The sequence below is a fragment of the Typopeltis vanoorti genome, chromosome 6, assembly GCF_054136105.1.
Source record: "Typopeltis vanoorti isolate ZY-2024b chromosome 6, IOZ_Tvanoo_1.0, whole genome shotgun sequence".
NCBI lineage: Eukaryota > Metazoa > Arthropoda > Arachnida > Uropygi > Thelyphonidae > Typopeltis > Typopeltis vanoorti.
Genome location: NC_143554.1, coordinates 84,169,681 through 84,190,516, shown reverse-complemented (window position 1 = coordinate 84,190,516; position 20,836 = coordinate 84,169,681). Strand labels below are relative to the sequence as shown.

Below are 20,836 nucleotides of genomic sequence, written 5' to 3'. Positions count from 1 at the left end.
ACTGTCCACAATCACACCCACATCCCTCTCCTCGTCAGTATCCTGCAGTTCAGTTCCTTCAATATAGTACACAACTTCTGATCTCTTGGCCAGATGAAACTGGCAGCTATTTACCTTTGCTCATACTGCTAGTTTGTCTTCCTGCAGGATCTCTGCATGAGCTTAATTTATCATTGCTCTTCCTAGTTTAGCATCATCAGCACAAAAAACAAATATTTTCTGTCAAATCATTTTCCTATATCATTGATAAGTACAGAGCCCTGTGGTACACGACTGGTTGCCTGCCTTCTCCTGGATTCAATTCCTCCATAAACCATTCTTTGATATCATCAGCCACCTTCTAATTCAAATTGCCAGATTTATATTCATCTCAATTTGCTGCAATTTATTCAATAGTTCTATGTGGAATCTTGTCAAATACTTTTGCAGTCCAGCAATATTGCTGAATAGTTATTTCCTTTATCCAACTCCACTGTCACTTGATTATAAAAAGTAATTACTAAGGCAAGACCTACCCTTCACAAGATCACGTTGTCTCTTATAGAGTACCATATTCTTATCCACCCAGTCCTGAATTCTGTTGCTCACTAATTTCTCCTATACTTTAACCACCACTCCTGAGATGCTGATTGGACTATAATTTGCAACTTCAGTTTTGGAGCCTCCTTTATGCAATGAGGCTATTTTTGCACTTTTACTCCAATGGCAACCTTCCCGCTACTGAGTTGAAAAAAAATTAAACAGCTTTGTCAGAGGAGCTGATAATTCCTTTGCACATTTTCATAATACACAGGCCAATATTCCATCTAATCGATTGGCTGTGTTCATATTGAGGTCCTGCAATATTTTAAGCACCTCCATTTCTTCAACCTATATTCTCCTTATCAGTTAATGTCACATCTGGCATTGCAATGTCACCACCTAGATGGCACATCTCTACTAAATGCTCACTCAGTAATTCAACTGCCATCAGCACGTTTTAAAGTCATCCATCCACAGTCATTCCTCCTTTTACTTGCTACATAGTGAAAGAACTCCTTAGGATTTCTTTTGGCCTCATAAACTAGTTTCTCTCACAATTTGCTTTGACTTTCCTTACCATACCAGTTGCCCTTCTTGCCTGCACCTTATACTGCTCATGGCCATGCTGATCATGAATATAAAGAACTATTATGAAGACTTGGCTAAAACAGGTATATAAGATGCTTATCTCCTTCTCCAACAAGATATTTAGAAATGTTCCTCCTGAAGTTCAGTTATAAAGGAGATAGTTGAAGACAGGATACCAGGTGTGACAGTTCAGAAAAAAAAATTGAATGGATAGCATTTTTAGACCACTTTAAAAAATATTAGATCAACATTATTAGCAGTCATACACACATCAGCAATGCTCATCTAAAATAGTATCGAGAGTTTAAAAAAAAAAAAAAAAATAGGAACTAAATTGGATGGCCAGACAAGATAGATCTAGGTGAAGTGATGCAGTGCCATAGAAGACTGTAAGAGTTTAATAATTGAAGAAATTGTGCAAATAACAAAATAATTTTGAAGTGAATAGTTTTATTATTGTACTGCACCTCCATAGAGTGCAAAAACTAATTGCAGGAGGCCCAAACCATTCACACAATCTATCATACCTCTCTTTGAACCCATTAACAGACAAAGCACTCACAACTGACTGACAACCCATTCCACTTATTCACAACTCTGCTAGCAAAAAATCTAGTCCTTGCTAACTTCAGCTTTATTCATCTTCCAGGAATGATCTCCTATTTTGGCCCCTCTCTAGCTGAGTGCTGAAACATTTCCCCTGCATCAATGTTATAAAAACCCTTTATAAGCAACTTAAATGTTTCTATCATATCCCCTCATTTTCTCTTATCAATCAACTTCTGAAATCCACAATACCCTCAATCTATACCTTCATAGGGAACATTCCATTCACTCATTTCTGCCTCTGAATCTTCTCCACCACTTCCTCATCCCCCCCCCCCCCCCAAGAAATCCAGGAGACCAGACTTGAGCACAGTAATCCATATGTGGATGTATCAATCCTTTATAAAGAGGAATAATCTCTACTTGTTAATGTGTTCTTCCTATCTCTACTTGTTAATGTGTTCTTCAATAGCCAAGTAATCTTATGGGTTACCTTAGACATGTCCTCTAAACTTTAACTCTGTGTCTACTACCCCTCCCTCCAAATCTCTAGCTTCATCTATTTCCTGGAGTATAGTTCCATCAATGTGGTACACTGTTTGTAATCTATTTATTCCATAACTTTACATTTCTTAACATTAAATTAATATCCATTATCCTTTACCCATACTGGCAGCCTATTAAATCATCCTGCAAGCTCTCCACATTGCCTTGATTAACTATTACTCTACTAATTTTGCATCTTCAAGAAACTGAATATTTCCTTTCAAGGTTGTATCATTTATGCACAAATCATTGATATCATTTATGTACAAAGTAAACAGTAGTAATCCCAACACTGAACCTTACAGCACGTCACTAGTCACCTGTTTTCACCTAGACTCTGCTCCTCCATATACCACTTTTTAATATCTGTCCAGAAGCCACTCTTATCCCCATAACCAGTGACATATCTGTCCTCATTTGTTTTAATTTGTATAACAGTTCCATGTATTAACAGAGTTCAGTAGGTTAAAGGACTTAAGGATATTGATGGTTTGGAGTTTTCTGGAGAAAGAGTTCAGTGTGTTTGGAAGTGTGAAATCAGAAAAACTTTTTTTTTTTAAGGGGGTGAATGGAGGCAAGTATATAGGTGGGGGGTGGCATCCTCAAGCTTGATGGATGAGAGAATGATCAAAAAATGCTGAATGTAGTTCCTGAAGTTGAGTAGAATAATGAACACAAGGTATAAGGAAGGTTGTGGGCCAAAGGAGATACTGCAGTTTATGTAGTAATGCTTAGAAGCATTTGGCATTGGTTACGTTAATTGGTCAAAAGTTAGACTTCAGTGAGACTTGGTTAATGGAGGATGATAGTCATAGGGATAAAATGCAATGGGTACAGTATCTTCAAAGATGATGAAACAGAAGTGGGAAAAAGGTTTTGGTAATTATAAAAGAATGGAAAATAAAGAGCAGTTCAACAGAAAGACGAGAAGAAGAGGGCAGAACACTACAAGCTATTTGCAATGTAGAGATCAAGAGGATGATATACTTGGTTGCCACTATAAACCAGGTAGAATATGGATGGCATGTACTCAGCAAAGTAGCATAATGATATGGGGACCTATAACTATGGGGATATAAATTGGAAAGAGGAATAGTTGGAGAGAGAGGTAGGGAAGTAATCGATATACGGCTGCTAAGAGATAATACCTGAGACATGTAGCGGAAGGAACTTGAATATGAAATATGCAGGTACTGACAGCTTGGAGCCATGGCATTGCTTCAAGCTGACCTCAGCTCATCTTGGCCTCAAGCTTGTCTAAAATCTGCCAAGCTGGCAGATTTTGGCATTGTATGAATGAATGTAGTTAAACCAATAATTTCATCACTTCCATTGTAAGCTATTTGATTAACAAGAAACATTCAGTACTATAAAATTGATAGGACATGATCAGCTGTAGCATAGATTGCAGTTAGAAGTAAGAGAATAAAGAGTTTTAAAAAAAAATAAAATATCAATATGTACTTTTAAGAGGCATATAGGATATTATGTGGTATATATTTTGATCTTCCTCTGGCTTATTTTGTTGCCATACTAGTTTTGCTTTCCTAGTTTTTTCATATTAGGCCATCTTATGTTAAGTTTGTATTTTACTGCTTGTGTCGTTGAGGTTAGGAGTAATGAAACTGCCAAAATATGTGAATTGCTTTACCTGTTAAAGTATAAGATTTTCTTAGTTCTTTGAAATTTTTACTGATCTCTATTTTCATTATTTGTTTTACTTGTATTGATTTTCATTCCAAAAATTTTTCATTCTTCATTAAAAAAAATTTCTTTTCCAGTTATGCTTAATATTCTGCAAGAATATTGTCTGCATATTTAATGTGCTATATATTCACTCATTCATGAATGATATCAAGTTTGCATCTAATATTTTCATTTTAATGATCCATCATTCTGATTTCATTTTAATGTTTCCTCTATGCTATGTGTTCATACACACACCAGTCAAAAAGGGAGCATATGCTTAGTAATTGAAGTTTCTAATTTAGTGAATTTTTGAACTTACTATAAAAAAAAACAAAGAATTATGATAAATCATACTTGTTGCTTATTTTATTTAGTAATTTCTCAAATGTCTCCACTCCAATATTACTCTTTTAGCCTGTGCCATGGGGGGGGGGGGTGAACTGACACTGATGTCAGCAAGTTGCAGAGGCATATTTATTTAGAGTGGTAGAGTTAAAAATGAAAGTCTACATTATGTAAAAAGTGGCAGTCTGGTTATTGTATACAAATGAGTAGTGTTGTCAGTGGTATATGCAAATGAAACACTGCATAAAAGCAGGCATTTTAGAGTGGTTTCCATTTCATGTCTGGAGTGAGAATAACACATTTCGTGATGGCAAAATTCTCGGGCTGTAAGGCATCATTTAACTGATAAATACAGATGGTGAGCCATTGTCAGACTAGATGGCCAGTGCCAGGCAAAGGTACTCAGATTTGAACCATCAAACAGTGAGTTGTTCGATGGTTCAAATTTTGGAGAATTCCAACATTCACAAACAGCATCCTGGAGATAGTTAAGGAAGGCTATGGACTACAATCACAGTGTGACCAAATGTCTCAATTATCTGCTTGCTGAAATGCGAGTGTTACCTCGAATCTGCTGTGATCTGACATTGTGTCAGTTACAGGAACATTGGCATCTGCTTCCACTATGTGCAGGCGGCTTCATGAAGGTGGTCTGTGTTCTAGGCAGACCAGTAGCCTGCTTGTTCTTATCCTACACCACAGGAAAGATTGGTTGAAATGGGTTAAGCTCCACATCAACTGGACCCAAGATCAATGGGGCTGGTATCTTTTACAGATGAACCCTGATTTGCTCTATGAAGTGATACCAGGTGATCTGGAGAGAAAACCAGGAGCATGTTATCTTTCTAACATCTGTGAAAGGGATACTTATGGTGGCAGTAGTGTGGTTTGGAGAGGCAACTCATTGGGTGGATGTACTGACCTCTGTTTGCTTTCTAGCCGAAACATGAATTTTGCAACTTTGTCCTAAACCCCAATTAAAAAAAAAAAAATTCCTTAGCTCACTCATGGTGCTAAAGTGCTATTGGTTTCCAACCTTCTGTTGGTGGGAAAAGCATATATATAAATATAAAAGTGGTTATGTATGTTTCTAATGGACTCAGATATTCCGTCTTTGTAAACATCTGTAAAAAAAAAAAAAGTTTGGGGCAGTTCTAAAGATTAGACAGATAAGCCATATAATAAAATTACTATTATGAATTATATTGAAAAGAATAAGATTATAAACAACAAATGAAATATTTCCATAGTGGATTTATGAGAAACGGAAACAAGAGAGGGTATAATTCAGTATTGAATGTTATCCATTGATGTTTCTTTCATTGATCGGGGCCTATCTTCTTTTCTATTTTTGGGTTTGTCCTTCATAATCTCTGTTGGTACCAAGAACTCTTGGAGTTGTATGCAGTGTATTATGTCTGTAATCCATGGAATCGAGACTCATTGCAGGAGACACACTATCCATTAACACAATACCTATCATATATCTCCTCAAACATGTTCACTGTTGGGTGCTCACAACCACCTCTGGCAATTTATTCTGCTCATTTACCACTCTAAAGAACTAAGGCCAAACACCCATACTAACCATATGCTTGAACAGCTTCAAAGTGTGACCCCTTGTTTTCCCCGTACTTCCTATGGATTGAAAAATTTCTTGTGTGTGTCAATCTTATAGAATCTCATTAGTAACTAAGTTTGTCATATCCTCTGCATGTCACCTAAACTCCAACCCACACACCCTCAGTCTATTCTCATAGGGAACATTCCACAGAGTTCTGACCAGCTTGGTCACTTGTCTCTTTATCCTCTCCACCACCTCACAATAGAAATTATAGATGCTATCAATAAATGAAATTAAAAAATTGATTTGTGGATCAGAGAGAGAGAGAGAGAGAGATGGCTGTTAATTCTGAGCTCAGATTTGAGGGATAACAACAATTGAGTTGTTAAGAGAAAGAGCAATACTAATATTGTTTGAGAAAAAACAGGAAATGATACCATAATCAAGAAAAGACTTATATGCATAGCCAAGTATACAAAAGGAGAGGGGGGGAACTCCATCATTGTTTAAATATATATGTAATTAAGGAACTCCTGAACAAATTTGTGTGCATGAAACTGCCCAAAATTTGGAAGCACTCAATCGCAGATCAATAGCCAAGACCACCCATTTTAGCCCACTAGTGGCTATTTAGGACTTTAGGCTCAACTTTCGTTGCCTTGCTTCAGCCTAATTTACCAAGTGTTTTAGTGCCTGCATGCACATATATTGTTCCCTAATGATGGCAATTTGACTTGGCCAAAAATATCAGAAGTATTAATTACTTATTATAATTAATATTCAGTATATGTTGCAATTTTCTCAAAGTACAGTTATGAATAGCCAATATATAAGCCTTTCCACCAAAATATGTAATTGTTTTTGTTTATTGTGTATTAATAAAATTCTTAAATATATGAAATCATAATTGATATAAAAATGGTAAATTTAAGGAAAGTAGATTTACCATGAAAGGCATAAATGGTTTACTTGCTCAACAATGCAAACATTTTAAATAAAATGTTATAGCAATGTTTTTTTTTTTTTTTTTACAGATCTCAAATAGCAGTTGTGTCATAGACAGACGTGAAATTTCTCCAGCCAGAAGTGATATGTCTATTAATAAGAAAAGTACTAGACAAGGGACTCTAAAGAAGAGACCAGCTCCACCACCTCCCTCTTCACTAGTACCAAGTAATGATCCCATTAATGGGATTGATTCCAGACCAACTTCAGTGTTGTCTGCCAGAACTGAAGAAGGAGTTGGTATTGGTAGCAGCATTTCCCATTCAAGGCATAGTTCAGATTCAAGTGGTTATCATGAGCCTTCTGTATTTAGTGATTATTCAGAAAACAAATCACCAGAGACATCAAGTGGAAATGATAGTGGAGTATGTGGAGAAAGTCCAGTTCATCAATGTCCTCCAGAAAATAGGGTAGGGAAAAAAACTTCGACACCTAGTAAAGAAGCACAGTCTTCTTTAAAAAGTATCCCATCTTATTCTAATGTTTCAATAATTAGTGTTTCAAAGAAACGCAAAGCGCCATTGCCACCACCAGCTAAAGGATCAACTTCAGAAAGTGAAGTATCTGAAAATGTCACTTCAGTAGATGGCAACATACCAGAAGCTGCATCTGTCTCTCCTGAACCAATTTCTCCAGTTTCATCATTTCCTCCTATGGATAAAAATGAAGGTGAGGAGTTTTTCATGAAAATTTCAGTGAATGTGTATTATAGATGGGTGTAATTCAAAAGCTTTGTGAATTGACTGGCAGAGTTGATTCCCAAAACTTAAGATGAAATAACATCTATTGTCTGTATGTAGGGGATCATTGTTGGGTGGATTGAGATTTTTGGCTGTTTTAGGACATTTTACTCACTCAGGTTGGCTGAGTAGAAAGTAGATACACTAACTAACATGTTGCATGTTCAAATCCCACTGGACATGGATGCTTGATTGTCTTAGTAGTAGATGAATTTCATCACCTAGTATGAGATTACTGACTTGCTTATTGGAAATCTAAAGTGGCTTGAAAAAACTATGTTGGGTCTCTGGAGTAGGGTTTTTGGACCAGGTAAAAATGAATAAAATAAAAATGTGAAATATCTTTGTGGAATTTAATTTTTATGAAATGCATAAGTAAATTTAATTTTTTTAAATTTACTAGTTTTCGCTTTCCGGAATATCAGATACAGTTGATTTGTGGTAATTAAAATAAAAGATGGACTTGTGATTGTAAAATTTTGTAATTTCTGCTAGAAAGCTGCATCTAGATAAGTACTACTTCTTGTCATTGCTATAGCTGTGTCAGTGCTCATAGTGAAGTCAAACATTTCTTTTAGAAACTGGACAAGGGCCTGTGAACCAGGATGAGAAAAATTAACATCAAAGTTGCCATTTAGAATCATTGGTGTTTGATAATTTTTCTTTAACAGAGCAGCATGGTCACTGGTATAAGGAAGAAGAAAGAGGTGAATGAAATATATATCTTCATTCAATTGGTTTGGAGAAACGTACATGTTGACCAGTTTGTCTCTTAGACAAAAGGCATTCAGCAGCACTAATATCTCCCATGAGCCTGATGCCTATGAAAATTTCTGTTTGTCAGCAAATAACATAGAGATAAGGAATAATGATATATGCATTATTGTTCTTGTTTTGGTATACTGCAACTCCAATGGATGATTGAGGTCTTGCTTCATTTGTATGATGCTATGGAAGTTGAGTATGCTAATGAACTTGTAGTTACTTAACCAAGTTTCAGAGCATTAATATTTGGCAGTGCTTGAGTGGCTGTATGCATAAGATCTTTGGAATGAGCTGGAAGACTGATAGTTACGAGAGAGAACAGAAGTCTTTTCTTTGATAAACTTGTAGTTTTGTGCAGTTCTCAATGGATTACTTGCTAACCTTTTTTTTTTGAAGCACTGTTGATTGCACATTTCCCAATCCATGGTGAAAGTCTTCTCATTGGTAGGAGAAACAATGTACAGTCCATTTTTGAGTAATTCTGGTGATCAGTTTAAGGCATTTGAGCATTGTCTGCTTTAAGTGCAAGTTTGTGTCATGGCAGTCTAAAATGACTTCTTTTTTTGTTCACAGTTTAAAAACTTGGCATGTCTTACCAGAACAATGAAAAGAAATTGCAACACTTAATTTTTCAAAATCATCCATTTTTCACAAATGAGGTGACACCATAGCTGTGACTGGGTAGTAGTTACAACAGTGTAGTTACTTCATACATGCTGCAAGTTTACTCATTGTCACACTGGGGGGGGGATGCATTTATCATTTATGTGAAGATCTTTTTATAGAATGTGTGTGTGCATCCTGGCTTATATTTTTCTCTATTTCCTTCATGACTTTCTTGATAGTGGCAATGTTTGTCTTTGTTGTTGGGGGGGGGGGGGGGTCATAGCTAGAGATAACAAATTGTCTGTCCTTGTGCTTGGGCAGCCCATAGAACAGACTGCTATAATGCAATGTGCCTTTCTCATTCTGATCTTTTGTCCTGTGCTCATGTAACTGTTATCCAGTTAACTCACTGGAATGATGGAAGTTACCTCCCAGATGAGTCTTTGACTCCATGAGGTCTTGGGGTTATAATACCCCCTTGATCATCTAACATATGCTACAGGGTGTTCTCTCTCTTTATGGTTCATTACGTCCGAACTATCAGTTAAGAACAAAAACTAGCTGTATTTTTGCTTGACATTTTGTTGAGATATTTGTAGTAATTGTATTACAATTTGTGTAAAACTTCATGAGATTTACAGGATGAAATTAGGTTGTTGACATAGATGGTATGTTTGCCTTCTGTATTATACAACTTATATATATATATATTTTTTCTCTTAATACTGTCTTATTTTTATTCAATTGCTTTGTTATGTATTGTGTGATGTTTTGCATTTTTTTTTTTGTTGAGCGTATTTTTCCTTAATTTTCTGCTTTCGTTTTTGCTTAGTGTGATGTCACATGGCTGAAGTCAGTAGATGTAATATTAGTTATTAGTGCCGTAAGGTCATGTGGCTGTTTAGAATTCTCTATTATCAGAGAAACTGCCCATCTCCAAGGCTAATTCAGGTACTGCACTCTTGCAGTAGTTATTCTCATTAGGAATTTTGTGACATTCATCTTGCAAGTTAACTTCTATATATGTAAAGATGTTTCACATCAAAAATCCTCAACCATTCATGGTATAATATACTATAGGTGGGAGTCACATAAAAAAATATTCTTATATGCATTCATGATAGGTATCAAGAATGAAGGTCATGAAAAAAAAAAGCTTATAGAACCTTGGAAGCAAGCAAATGAAGATGAAACTGAGTAAAACTAGAATTTATTAATGGATTTAAAGACCAGGAAGCATTGGATCAAATATATTTAACATGACCTTTTCTTTATTAAGCAATCAGAATTTCTTCAAGAACAGACTGGAACTAAATTTTATCAGCATTAAAGCAGATGATTGTGAGAGGAGTTAAGATTGCAGATAGTTTCGCTGCCTTGTCATTGTGCTATCTTACAAAAAATAAATGGTAACTTACTTGCCCTGCTCATCTAATCCAGCACCTCCGAGCATTGGTCCCCCACCCCCGGTACACCGGGGGGGGCTAGAGGAGATCACAGGTATCATGTATTGGCAATCACTGCAGATGCTCAGTCATAGGTTGTATGCAATGCGTAGTGTCTTTTCAAATCGTCTACTCAACTGTCCCCCCACCCCAAGATTAAATCTTGAGTGCCACTTGGAAATGCACACTTAGAGCCAATGCCTCCAAGTGTGCATTTCCAAAAATAAAAAGTGAAAGGACATGTTTTGACAATCACTTCAATAGTTATTCCCAGGTCTGCCTTTAGTTTGCAGAGCCAGTGGCACTAGCAGTGGTATTTTACAGTTGAACTTGTTTGGAAAAACTATGTACCTTTTCTAATGAATTTAGTTTAATCCTTTATCCAAGTGTAAGCAAACAAAGCTTGCGCCTGAAGTAGCTTCAGGACTGAGGCAACTCGTAGTAAAGGTGGACCATAATGTAAAATTAAAACATAATGCAAAGCACATCTCTTTGTGGACATGTATAATGCTATGCATTAAGGGAAGGGCCACATGTATAATGCTATGCATTATACATGTGGCCTATTATACATTAAGGAGATGTGCTTTGCATTATGGGAGATACTGAGACAAGGAGTGATGAGAGCTTGGTCCACCTTTACTACGAGTTGCCTCAGTCCTGAAGATACTTCAGGTGCAAACTTTGTTTGCTTACACTTGGATAAAGGATTAAACTAAATTTATTATAGTCTAACCAAGTGGAAAATAAACTTCCAGTACCTTTTTTTTTAACTTTGAATGAAAGACTTGATAAATATGAAGCCAACTTTGGCACTTTCATTACTCCTAGCAAATGTTTATAAGTATTTTTTACATATGCCATCTTTAAGTTTTTTTGAAATGTGACTTTTTGAAGACTAATACTTTTATATATATTCATGAAACTTAAATTCTAAGACAGATGAATTTATACATGTACACATCTTTTAAAAGAGGTAAACCGTGAGTAGACATATCGGTACACAATAAATAACGGAAAAAACTCACGTAGAAAGATTATTTATTAGTATAATTTTCGCCTGTGTGTCACAGGCATCTTCAGTACATTAAGCTCAAAATTAAACACTAACTGACAATTCCAAAAAGCGCCACCTAAGTAGCTGGTGTAAGATAACTAAAAAGGTCAATAACTTTCCTTAAAAAAAAAAAAAAAAAAAAAAAAAAAAAAAAGTTAGGAAAGATTAGCTGATTTGTTAGGAAAGATTAGCTGATTTGTAAAGCACTATCTCCCATAAAGGGGATAGACGTAAGCCGTCGGATCTGTTTAAGTTAGGAGAATGAAGTAGTTTCACATGTTTCTTTATAAAGGCGTTCCATGAGAAACTGACTTTTGTGAAGAACTCGTCTTTCTCCAATGAACTCTGTGTCTAGTGAAGATGGCATGTTCAGAAAGTCCAGACTTTTCAGGTTTAAAGTATTCAATATAAGATTGGTGTTCTTCTAGCCGAATAGAGGCAGATCTTCCCGTTTGTCCGAAATAAGATAATCCACAAGAGCACGTCATCTGGTAGACACCTGGATGATTAAGATGTGGAAGCTTGTCCTTAGGAGAAGTGAGAAAGGTGGAGATTTTTCTAAACGGTCGAAAGGCAACAAAAATATTCAGTGGTTTTAAAACTTTTGCTATACGTTCACTGATGCCTTGTACATAAGGGATAGTAATGCACGTTATTTCCTCTGTGTTTGAAGAGGAAGACATTAAAACTACTCAAAGTTCTTTCAATGAAGCAATTCTTATAACCATTAGATAGAAAGGAAGAAGTTATGTATTGTAGTTTTTTCTGTAAAAGATCGTCTGTAGAACAAAAGGAGTGGGCCCAATGAACCAGTGTTTTAATAGTTCCTGCCTTTTGACTGGGATGGTGATGAGATTCCGCATGGATATAATGGCCTGTATGAGTCTTCTTTCTATAAACTGAGAAATGTAGGTTACCATCTGGTTTGCGAAGAATTAGAAGATCTAAAAAGGCTAACTGCTTATTTGATTCTATTTCTAGGGTGAACTTGATCCTAAGATGAAATGCGTTTAACTTAGTGAGAAATTGTTGAAGTTCATCAGAAGAGCCATTCCATACAGCAAAAATGTCATCGACATATCTGAACCAATGCGTAGGTCTGGGAGAAATATTGTCAAAGATACGTTGTTCAAAATGTTCCATAAAGAAATTGGAGATAGCAGGAGAAAGAGGATTACCCATTGCTGTTCCTTCAATTTGTTGATACAACTTATTTTTAAAGGAAAAATAACCAGAATTTATTACAAAATCAAATACGTTTACAATGTCCGAAGGAAATTCCTGTTGTAGTAATTCAATACTTTCCGAAAGGAGGCACATTTGTAAATAAAGAAACATCTAAACTGATCATGATATCAGAAACGTCCAAAGGAAGATCTGAAATTTTATTTTTGAAATCCAAAGTATTTTTTATATAAGTATCAGTTCTTCTAGTTGAAGAGGAGAGTAAATTAGATAAAAATTTTGAGATTTTGTAAGTGGGGCAACCTATACAATCTACGACTGGTCCCAACGGAATGCCTGGTTTATGAACTTTCGGAAGACCATACAATCTAGGTGGACGACCGAAGAAGGTTTTAAGTTTTTTCTTTTGATCTTCATTCCATGTAGATACATTATCTATAAGAGAATTAAGTCTCTTCAATTGACTCTGGGTAGGATCCGATGTTAAGAGGCCTATAAGTTGAATAGTCCCAAAGTAAAAGAGACATTTTTCTCTCATGTTCCTTCCTATCTTGAATCACTATAGCCTTCCCCTTATCAGCTTTCGTAATTATTAAATTATTGTTATTCTTCAGTGATTTCAATGCTTTAAACTCAGAGTAAGAAAGATTAGGACGAGGAGGCTTGGCATGAAAAAGAATTTGTGCACATTCAAAACGTAATCTGTTGGCTGTTTTTTGGGATAAGGATCGAATACCCCTGTATTCGATTATTAAAATTCATTTATTTTAATATTTAAAGGTACATCATAAAACAACAAAATTACATAACCACAGTAATAAATTTTAATGAATGACATATTTCATACTGAAATTAACAGTATATCAGTGTATAGAAACAAGCAGATTAAAGAATAGGAATATAAGGTACTAACAATCAGTTTACCAATTAAAAATGATTACCACGTACTAGAAATTAATAAACAATATTGAAACTATTTTTGATATTTACATGGACTCCCTGGAGGTGTCATGTAATAATATGATTAGACTCCCATACTTTTGGGAGAGAAATGATCATTCAGATTAGGCTGATGTTAAAAGGGCTTACAACTTTCTTTGAAAAGGCTTTCATATTTAAAACTAATTCTATGGAGAAGATGAGCTTCATCCCATAGGATGGAGCTCATCTTGTGTTAGAACGCAGAAAGGAAAGGTGAAAGAATTGATAGTTTTGGCTGGAACCATTGACCTGAGCAGTGAAGTATTGTATGAGGGGAGGATGTGAAAGATTTATTGGAAAAAGCAAAGAGTGAAAAGGTGAAGTTTGAGTCTGCTGCCATGCTATGATAGAGGTGAACTGAGGAGAGCAAAGATAGCTAATGAATTAATATGCAGATTGTGCAGAAAGAATGATGTAGAGTTTGTGGAACTATTATCTGAGTTTGATGGGCAGAAAGATTTGTACAATGCCGATGGTCTGCACTTAAATGGATTCAGAGTCAAGTATGTTGAGAGAGATTTGTTCACTGATAATGTGGAAGTGCAATCAGGAAAACTAACGAAATTATGAAGATGAATGTTGTAAAGGAACTCATGAAGTGAACAAATGTGTGAATGAACAAAAAAAAAAAGTAGAATCTAGTCTCTCAGGCAACAATATTGAATGGGGTAGTCATTTTAGGATGTAAAGACAGTTGAGAGGCTAAGGGGATGCTATAGTTTCTATATACTAATGCTAGAAGCATCAGGAATAAGAGGAAATTTTTGGCATTTGGTTAGTGCAACCATGCTGAAAGTTATAGGCATTAGGGAGACTTGGTTAACAGCAGATGTGGTTACAGGAATAGAATGTGATGGATTTAGTATTTGCAGGGAGGATAGAGTAGGCAGGACAATAGTGGGGTACTGCTGGAATTCATCTGATGATAGCAGATGAATTCCAGCCAACAAGAGCAGGAGTTAGTAGGGCAGATGGCAGTTCTTTTGAGCCTATAGGACAAAATAAGTTGTTGCTGTTATAGGCCAGGAATGATATGCAAGACATGAATCAGCTGATTATGCAAGTCAAGTAATTATTATGGGGGACTTTGGAGACGTGCATTGGAAGAAAGAAAGATCACATGGTAGGAAGGAAATGGAATTTATACACTTGCTGAGAGATAATTATTTGAAACAGAATGTGACAGAGGAGATGAGAGCTTTGATCTTGTTATAAGATCAATACACCTGTTGATAACTAAGGTGGTGACATTGCCTTCAATTGGGGAAATTGATCATGTGGGAGGTAGCAAAAATCTTGAAATTCCAGATAAGAGGTATATGTTAACTACATAGCAGGTGAGCTGCAAAAATAAGATGTTGAGGGTATACAAGGAGAAAGACTAGCTAACTCATGAAACAGTACAAGGAACAGGCAAGAAAGGTGACCAGCATGATAAGGAAAGCAAAATCAGATTGAAAAGTTAGCTAAGCAGACAAAAGGAAATTCCAGAAGTTTTTTTTTTTTTGTTATGCAGCAAGTAGGAGAAAAAATGACTATGGAAGAATCACTTTAATGAGTACAGATGGTAGAGGAGTCAAAATTGTTGTTTAGCTACTGAGTGACCATTTTGCAAGGGTAAAACAACCAAGTGAAGATTTACGACAGTCCCAAGTCATGGAACAATTTTTTTATTAGGGATACCAGTTCTGATCTCTGCCTCAGGCTGCAATTTGCTATGCAACGGCAGTGGTTACAATCTCATTTCACTGAGTTTATTACTGTATTACTTTTATCATATGTAGCATACTTTTCTCTTTTTTATTCACTCAAATGGCATTTATCCTTTGTGGTTAATGTTCTTGCTGTAAATAAGGAATTATTTCTTATACTCATAGATGCTATTTTGTATTTAATGGATTAGCCATATATCTTGTTACTTTCTTCCACATGCAAACTTTGCTTACATATTTATTAACTATATTAGTTATCAAAATTTTTCATGGTAAAGCAATTTTTTTGTCTGCACTAAGATTTCATAAAATGGTAGTTACTGTCACTGGTGTACATGTATGTTTTATGAAATGAAGCAGTATATTTCTGCCAGGTGAAATATGGTATTAACCTTGTCATATATATATTTTCTCTTAGGTAATGAAGATTTTCTAGAAAGTGAAAAATCCATAACTCAGCCTGCTACAGACCCAGATGCTACTCCATCCAACTTTGATTCTCTTCCTTTATCTTCCATTTCAAATGATGTGTGTATTCAAGAGAAAGAACTCAAAGAGAGAACAGGTGGGAATAATAATGCTGACAGTTCTGTTGAGGATGTCATACTACCACCACCAGAATTTTCTAATTTAGTTGGTCTTAAATCAAATTCACTTTCTACTAACAAGAAAACTAACAACTCTGTTCCTGTTCCACGTCCAAGACTAACCATTAAGCAGAAAAAGCAAACCAGTGTTAGAAGACAACTAATCTATAATCTTGGTTGGTGTTTTGTTACTAACTTTCAGGTGTTGGTTAATAAAACAAAATACCAGTTATCATAATTTTTTATTTATTTTTTATTCTTTTTTTTTTATTTTTACTATGGTACCTCGAAAGGTATTATTTTTATTATAGTTTTATTGATATCTCCAAGAATGGTTAATTCTTGGATTTCAAATGCTATCTAATTATGTGAAGGTAATGATCTAATTTTTGTTTGTTTTTTTTTTGAAACTTTACCCCTGTGGGAAGGGTTTCCCCCTTTTGTGGGAAGGAGATGTAAGTTTAAATCCTATGTGATGGGAGGTTTTTCCTTTCTAGTAGTTAGTAGTGGGATGGTACATGCTATGTTAGCGGTTGAAAGGCAATGGATTTGCAGTTTTTTTATATGGTTGAACAAATGTGACAATGTGGATTTTTATTACATTTGTCTTCCCATGAATCTAGAAATTCATGGGAAGACAAATGTATAGGCAAGTTAGTTTATTAGATACAAGGAAAACAAAATGAAGGAATTGTACAGCCAAACTTTGGAGAGTGCATAGGAAACAAACATTATAGTTAAGTGTAGAATAATTACCTTTGACAGGATGTGATGGAGAGGACTTGAATCTGGTGATAAAAAAAAGAGATTGACCATAAATGAAGTGGCACTTTTCCTCTAAATGGGAAAAATTAGACTGCTGCCTTAATCTAAATGTGGTCAGGCATATGAAAGATTAAGAAGGGATGTGTGAGAAAATGCAGTATAGTAAATTATAATGTTGGCCGAGTGGTTAGCATATCTGTTCTCCAGTGAAAAGGCTGTGGGTTTGAATCCTGTCGTGGGCATGGATGTTTATGATGGTCTTTGAAAATACTAGTGCTGGTAATGGGCAGTACATGGCATTGGTGTAGATGATGCGGTTCACTGTAGTTGGTGGATTTGAGTGATGGAGACAGTTGTAGTTATCATCCCTCGATGAGTCTTTAGACTCCTTGGAGGTGTCAAGTAATAACAAACTTAAATGGCTAGAAACAGTATCATGACAAACTTCAAGGGAAGGAAGTCAGGAGTGCATTGATTATCATTGATTCCTCCAGAGTATACATTAGGCAGGAGTTTATTTTGAGCAAAACCAACTGCTGAAAATTGAACAATTTTGCTATTGTAAAGAAGTCTTATGATTGTATCTGTGGGGCGGGGGGGGGGTATAGTTTGAAATAATCACGTGCACATCACACAACAATTCATGGCATGCTATGTGACGCATGCGTTAATGATACATGAGTATTAAATGCATACAATGTAAATTACATACAATGCATACAATTAGCATACAATGTAGATGCGCATTCGAAGTTGTTCATTATCTGTTGCTATTTATATGCGCATAATTTTAAGTGTCTTGTACTTAAATTTTTGAAATATTTTGATTTTTAATCCTAAAATGAGTGAATCAAGTAAAAGACAACGAACCTATAATTTTAACACTGACTGGGAGGAAACATTGTTTCGTTAATTTTAAAGATAATTGTGTTTGTTTGTTGTGCAAATTATTTGGCCCTTTCTGGCATCCTTATCACCATGAAAACCCAGTGACTACATCTATGCACACAATAATCCATGAGGCTGGATCAAGGCCTTATACAATTGCATCATACTTAGTTATCCCACCACCAGATCTGTTCTGAAAAATTCTCTCTAAATTAATCTTGTATAAACCCCTCAGCAATATATATGTCTCAGTCATATCACTCTGCCTATTAACCAGTTTTGTAACCCACAAATCTTCAGCCTGTTCTCGTAAAGTTGGTCACTTGCCTTTGGATCCTCTCCACTTCTTCCTCATTGCCAAGAAGCCCTGGTGTCCAGATCTGCACACAGTAGCAGTAAGATGGGGGTGTTATAAAGGCTTGATAAAGAGGAACAATAACCTCTGCAAAGTATTCTTCAGTAACCAAATAATCTGATGAGCTGCTTTAGCCACTTTTGCTCTGTGTGCTCCCTAAACTAACTCCCTATCCACTAACACTCCCAAATTTCTGGCTTTAACAATTGCTTAGAGCAGGGGTTCCCAACCGTTTTGTTTCCTAGAGCACATTCTAAAATACTGATAGGGTGATGGGCACCATCTATTTTTTCGGATGTTTCGTTAATTTTAGAGATAATTGTGTTTATTTGTTGTGCAAATTATTTGACCCTTTCTGGCATCCTTATCACCATGAAAACCCAGTGACCACATCTGTGCACACAATAATCCATGAGGCTTGATCACTGCCTTATACAGTTGCATCATAACGTCTTTATTTCTGCACATCAGAGTCCTCCCCATCATTGCCATTATCCAATGTGGTGTCTTCCCAACTTGTGCAATGTGGTTCTTGTCCTTCCCCACAAGATCTGTCATTTCCTCTACTTCCTTTAGTTTCTCCACCAAGTGTATACTTCAAGTCCCATCATTGCTTACCAAAATTCAAAACCTTACATTTTGCAACATTGAACTGACAATTCTACTTACCTGCCCACTCATGCAATCCATTCAGGTTGTCCTGCAAAGCCATAACATCTCTAGACTCTGCATTGTCCTCCCCAGTTTTGCATCATCTACATATCACCAGTTAAAGCCATTCCAATATTACTAATATACAAATTGAACAACAATGGTCCCAAAATTGACCCCTGTGTCACCAATCCAACTCAGAAGTCTTATCCAGTTCCATCTGTTTCAATTTATTTAACAGCTTGTCATGTGGTAGTATCAAAAGCTTTTGTAAAATCTAAGTATACCATTGCATGTGCATCTCCCTTGGCCAAAACATTTGTCAACCTCGTTATAGTCCCTAAGTTGGTAAAACATGATCTCTCTTTAATAAACACATACTGACAACCAGAGAATACTGGTTGTCAGTATGGGTTTGTTATGGATCATTATCAACCCATTTCTGTATCCTAGTTCTCCAGTACCTTCACCACAACATCAGATATACAGATTGACCTATAAATTATAGCCAGTTTTATCACCATCTTTTATGCAGTGGGAAACAATTTTACTTTCTTTCCACTCTTTTGGAATCAGTGCAGTTGTAAGACTTGTTAAACAGGCATGCCAATACTACTGCCAATTCCCTGGAATCTCTTAAGATGCATGGTGATATTTCATCAAGATCTATTACTTTATTGATAAAGTTTATTTCCTCATACTGCCTTGCTCACTACACCTGATGGGGATGAAACATCCTTATAAATTGATCACCAAATACCTCAATTTTTTTGATTTGCTAATTTCTGCTCATATTGCACTTTTGTTGTCCTTACTCGGTCACTCTCCTGGTTTGCTCTTTATACTCTTCATGTCAGTGATTATCATTTATTCATCTTGTACTGTTTCCAAGGCACCTACTTCTAGATTTCATGCTTAATCCTCTCATTCATACATTTTATACCTACCTTATTGAGCCTTTTGACCTTTGGAATACATTCATATGCTGTTATGCATTTGTCAGTTCCCAAGCAGCATTTATTTCCTTACTGCTCAACTCCTCATTCCATGCTATAGCTCTGAGTTGTTTCTTAAGCTTGTCATAATCACTAGCCTTGCATTTCCACATATCCTTTTCCTCACAGAAGTTTACATATGGGTAGCCACAATCCATTCACTTACCAACCAGAGAAAAGTGTGAAATCCCACTCGCAAATGAGTCATCTGATGAAATCATCAGATCTAAAACTCAATCCTTGCGTGCCCTCCTTTACATGCTGCCTGAGACAGTTGTCTCTAAAGAACTCAAGAATTCATTTTCCTTATTCCCAAAAGTTATCTATACTGCCATAATTATATCTCACAATAATCACCCTTCTTAGTTCACTAACCCAAGTTTATACATTTCCACCCTACACATTATATGGCATATAGCAATACCAACTAACTCTGTACACCATCTTCCAGTTTCCCTGTTCCTCTTGCATTCTCTCCATCTCTCACACTACTACTGTTTCCATTGCCAAGCACTTCTGCCTCTTCAATACCACTCTCCTGATATTTCACTTCATGTTACTTGTGATCTCTTGCATCTCACATTGCACTTTCATCTAGAAACAGTTTCTCCAGTTCACCCATTCCAAAGCCATTCAAATGCAATCAGTCACATCTGTATAATTCTATTCTTCCTTCAAATATATGCCGTACATCTACAAACTGCACTCCCTTGTCACACAGGTCCACCAGCATACAATTCATGATTCTAACTGTCTCAACTCAGCCATACCTGGGCAACACACTGATAACCTTTCGAACTATGCTATTATCCTTCATGCTCCTTGACAGCCTCCTGATATCAGACTCTAAAGAAGATTTACAAAGGTGGTCAGTGGTCTTTGGAATGTGAAGTATGAGGACAGATTGAGAGAATGTGAATTGCAAAGCCTCATGAAGAGGAGGATGTGATAGAGATTATATAAGTTAGTCAGGATTGTTATCAGGCAGGCTGCCATAAAATGGGAGAGGGGTAGAACAAAAGGACATTCCTGGAACCTGTATAAGGAGGGTGTGAGCAAGGGGGTGAGAAGCAGGATTTTTGCATGGAGAGTTGTGAATGATTAGAATTCATTACACAGAAATATTCCATTATACTGTGAAGCACTTATGAAAAGTAACATCTACATGTGATGCCCAACTTTAGTCAGAAGGTGATGAAATTCCTCTCCTGCTGTAAGTTGGATTTATAGCATGGGATTAGTGTTGTCATGTAACACTTATGATATGATAGCAGTTGACAGCATTTATTCTGAATTGCT

At 36.1% G+C, this 20,836-nt stretch overlaps 1 protein-coding gene across 5 annotated transcripts in view; it reads left to right on the top strand.

Annotated features, from left to right (window-relative positions):
- The window catches only part of LOC150105646 (uncharacterized), a 252,997-nt gene that overhangs the window by 208,689 nt on the left and 23,472 nt on the right, over positions 1-20,836 (top strand). For 4 of the 5 annotated variants that reach the window (XM_090394282.1, XM_090394283.1, XM_090394281.1 and 1 more), the window contains 2 exons: positions 6,835-7,474; positions 15,715-16,059. In XM_090394282.1, coding sequence (XP_090250408.1) covers positions 6,835-7,474; positions 15,715-16,059 — 985 coding nt within the window. The remainder of the gene's footprint in view (positions 1-6,834; positions 7,475-15,714; positions 16,060-20,836) is intronic. The other variant, XM_090394284.1, reaches the window with a different exon arrangement.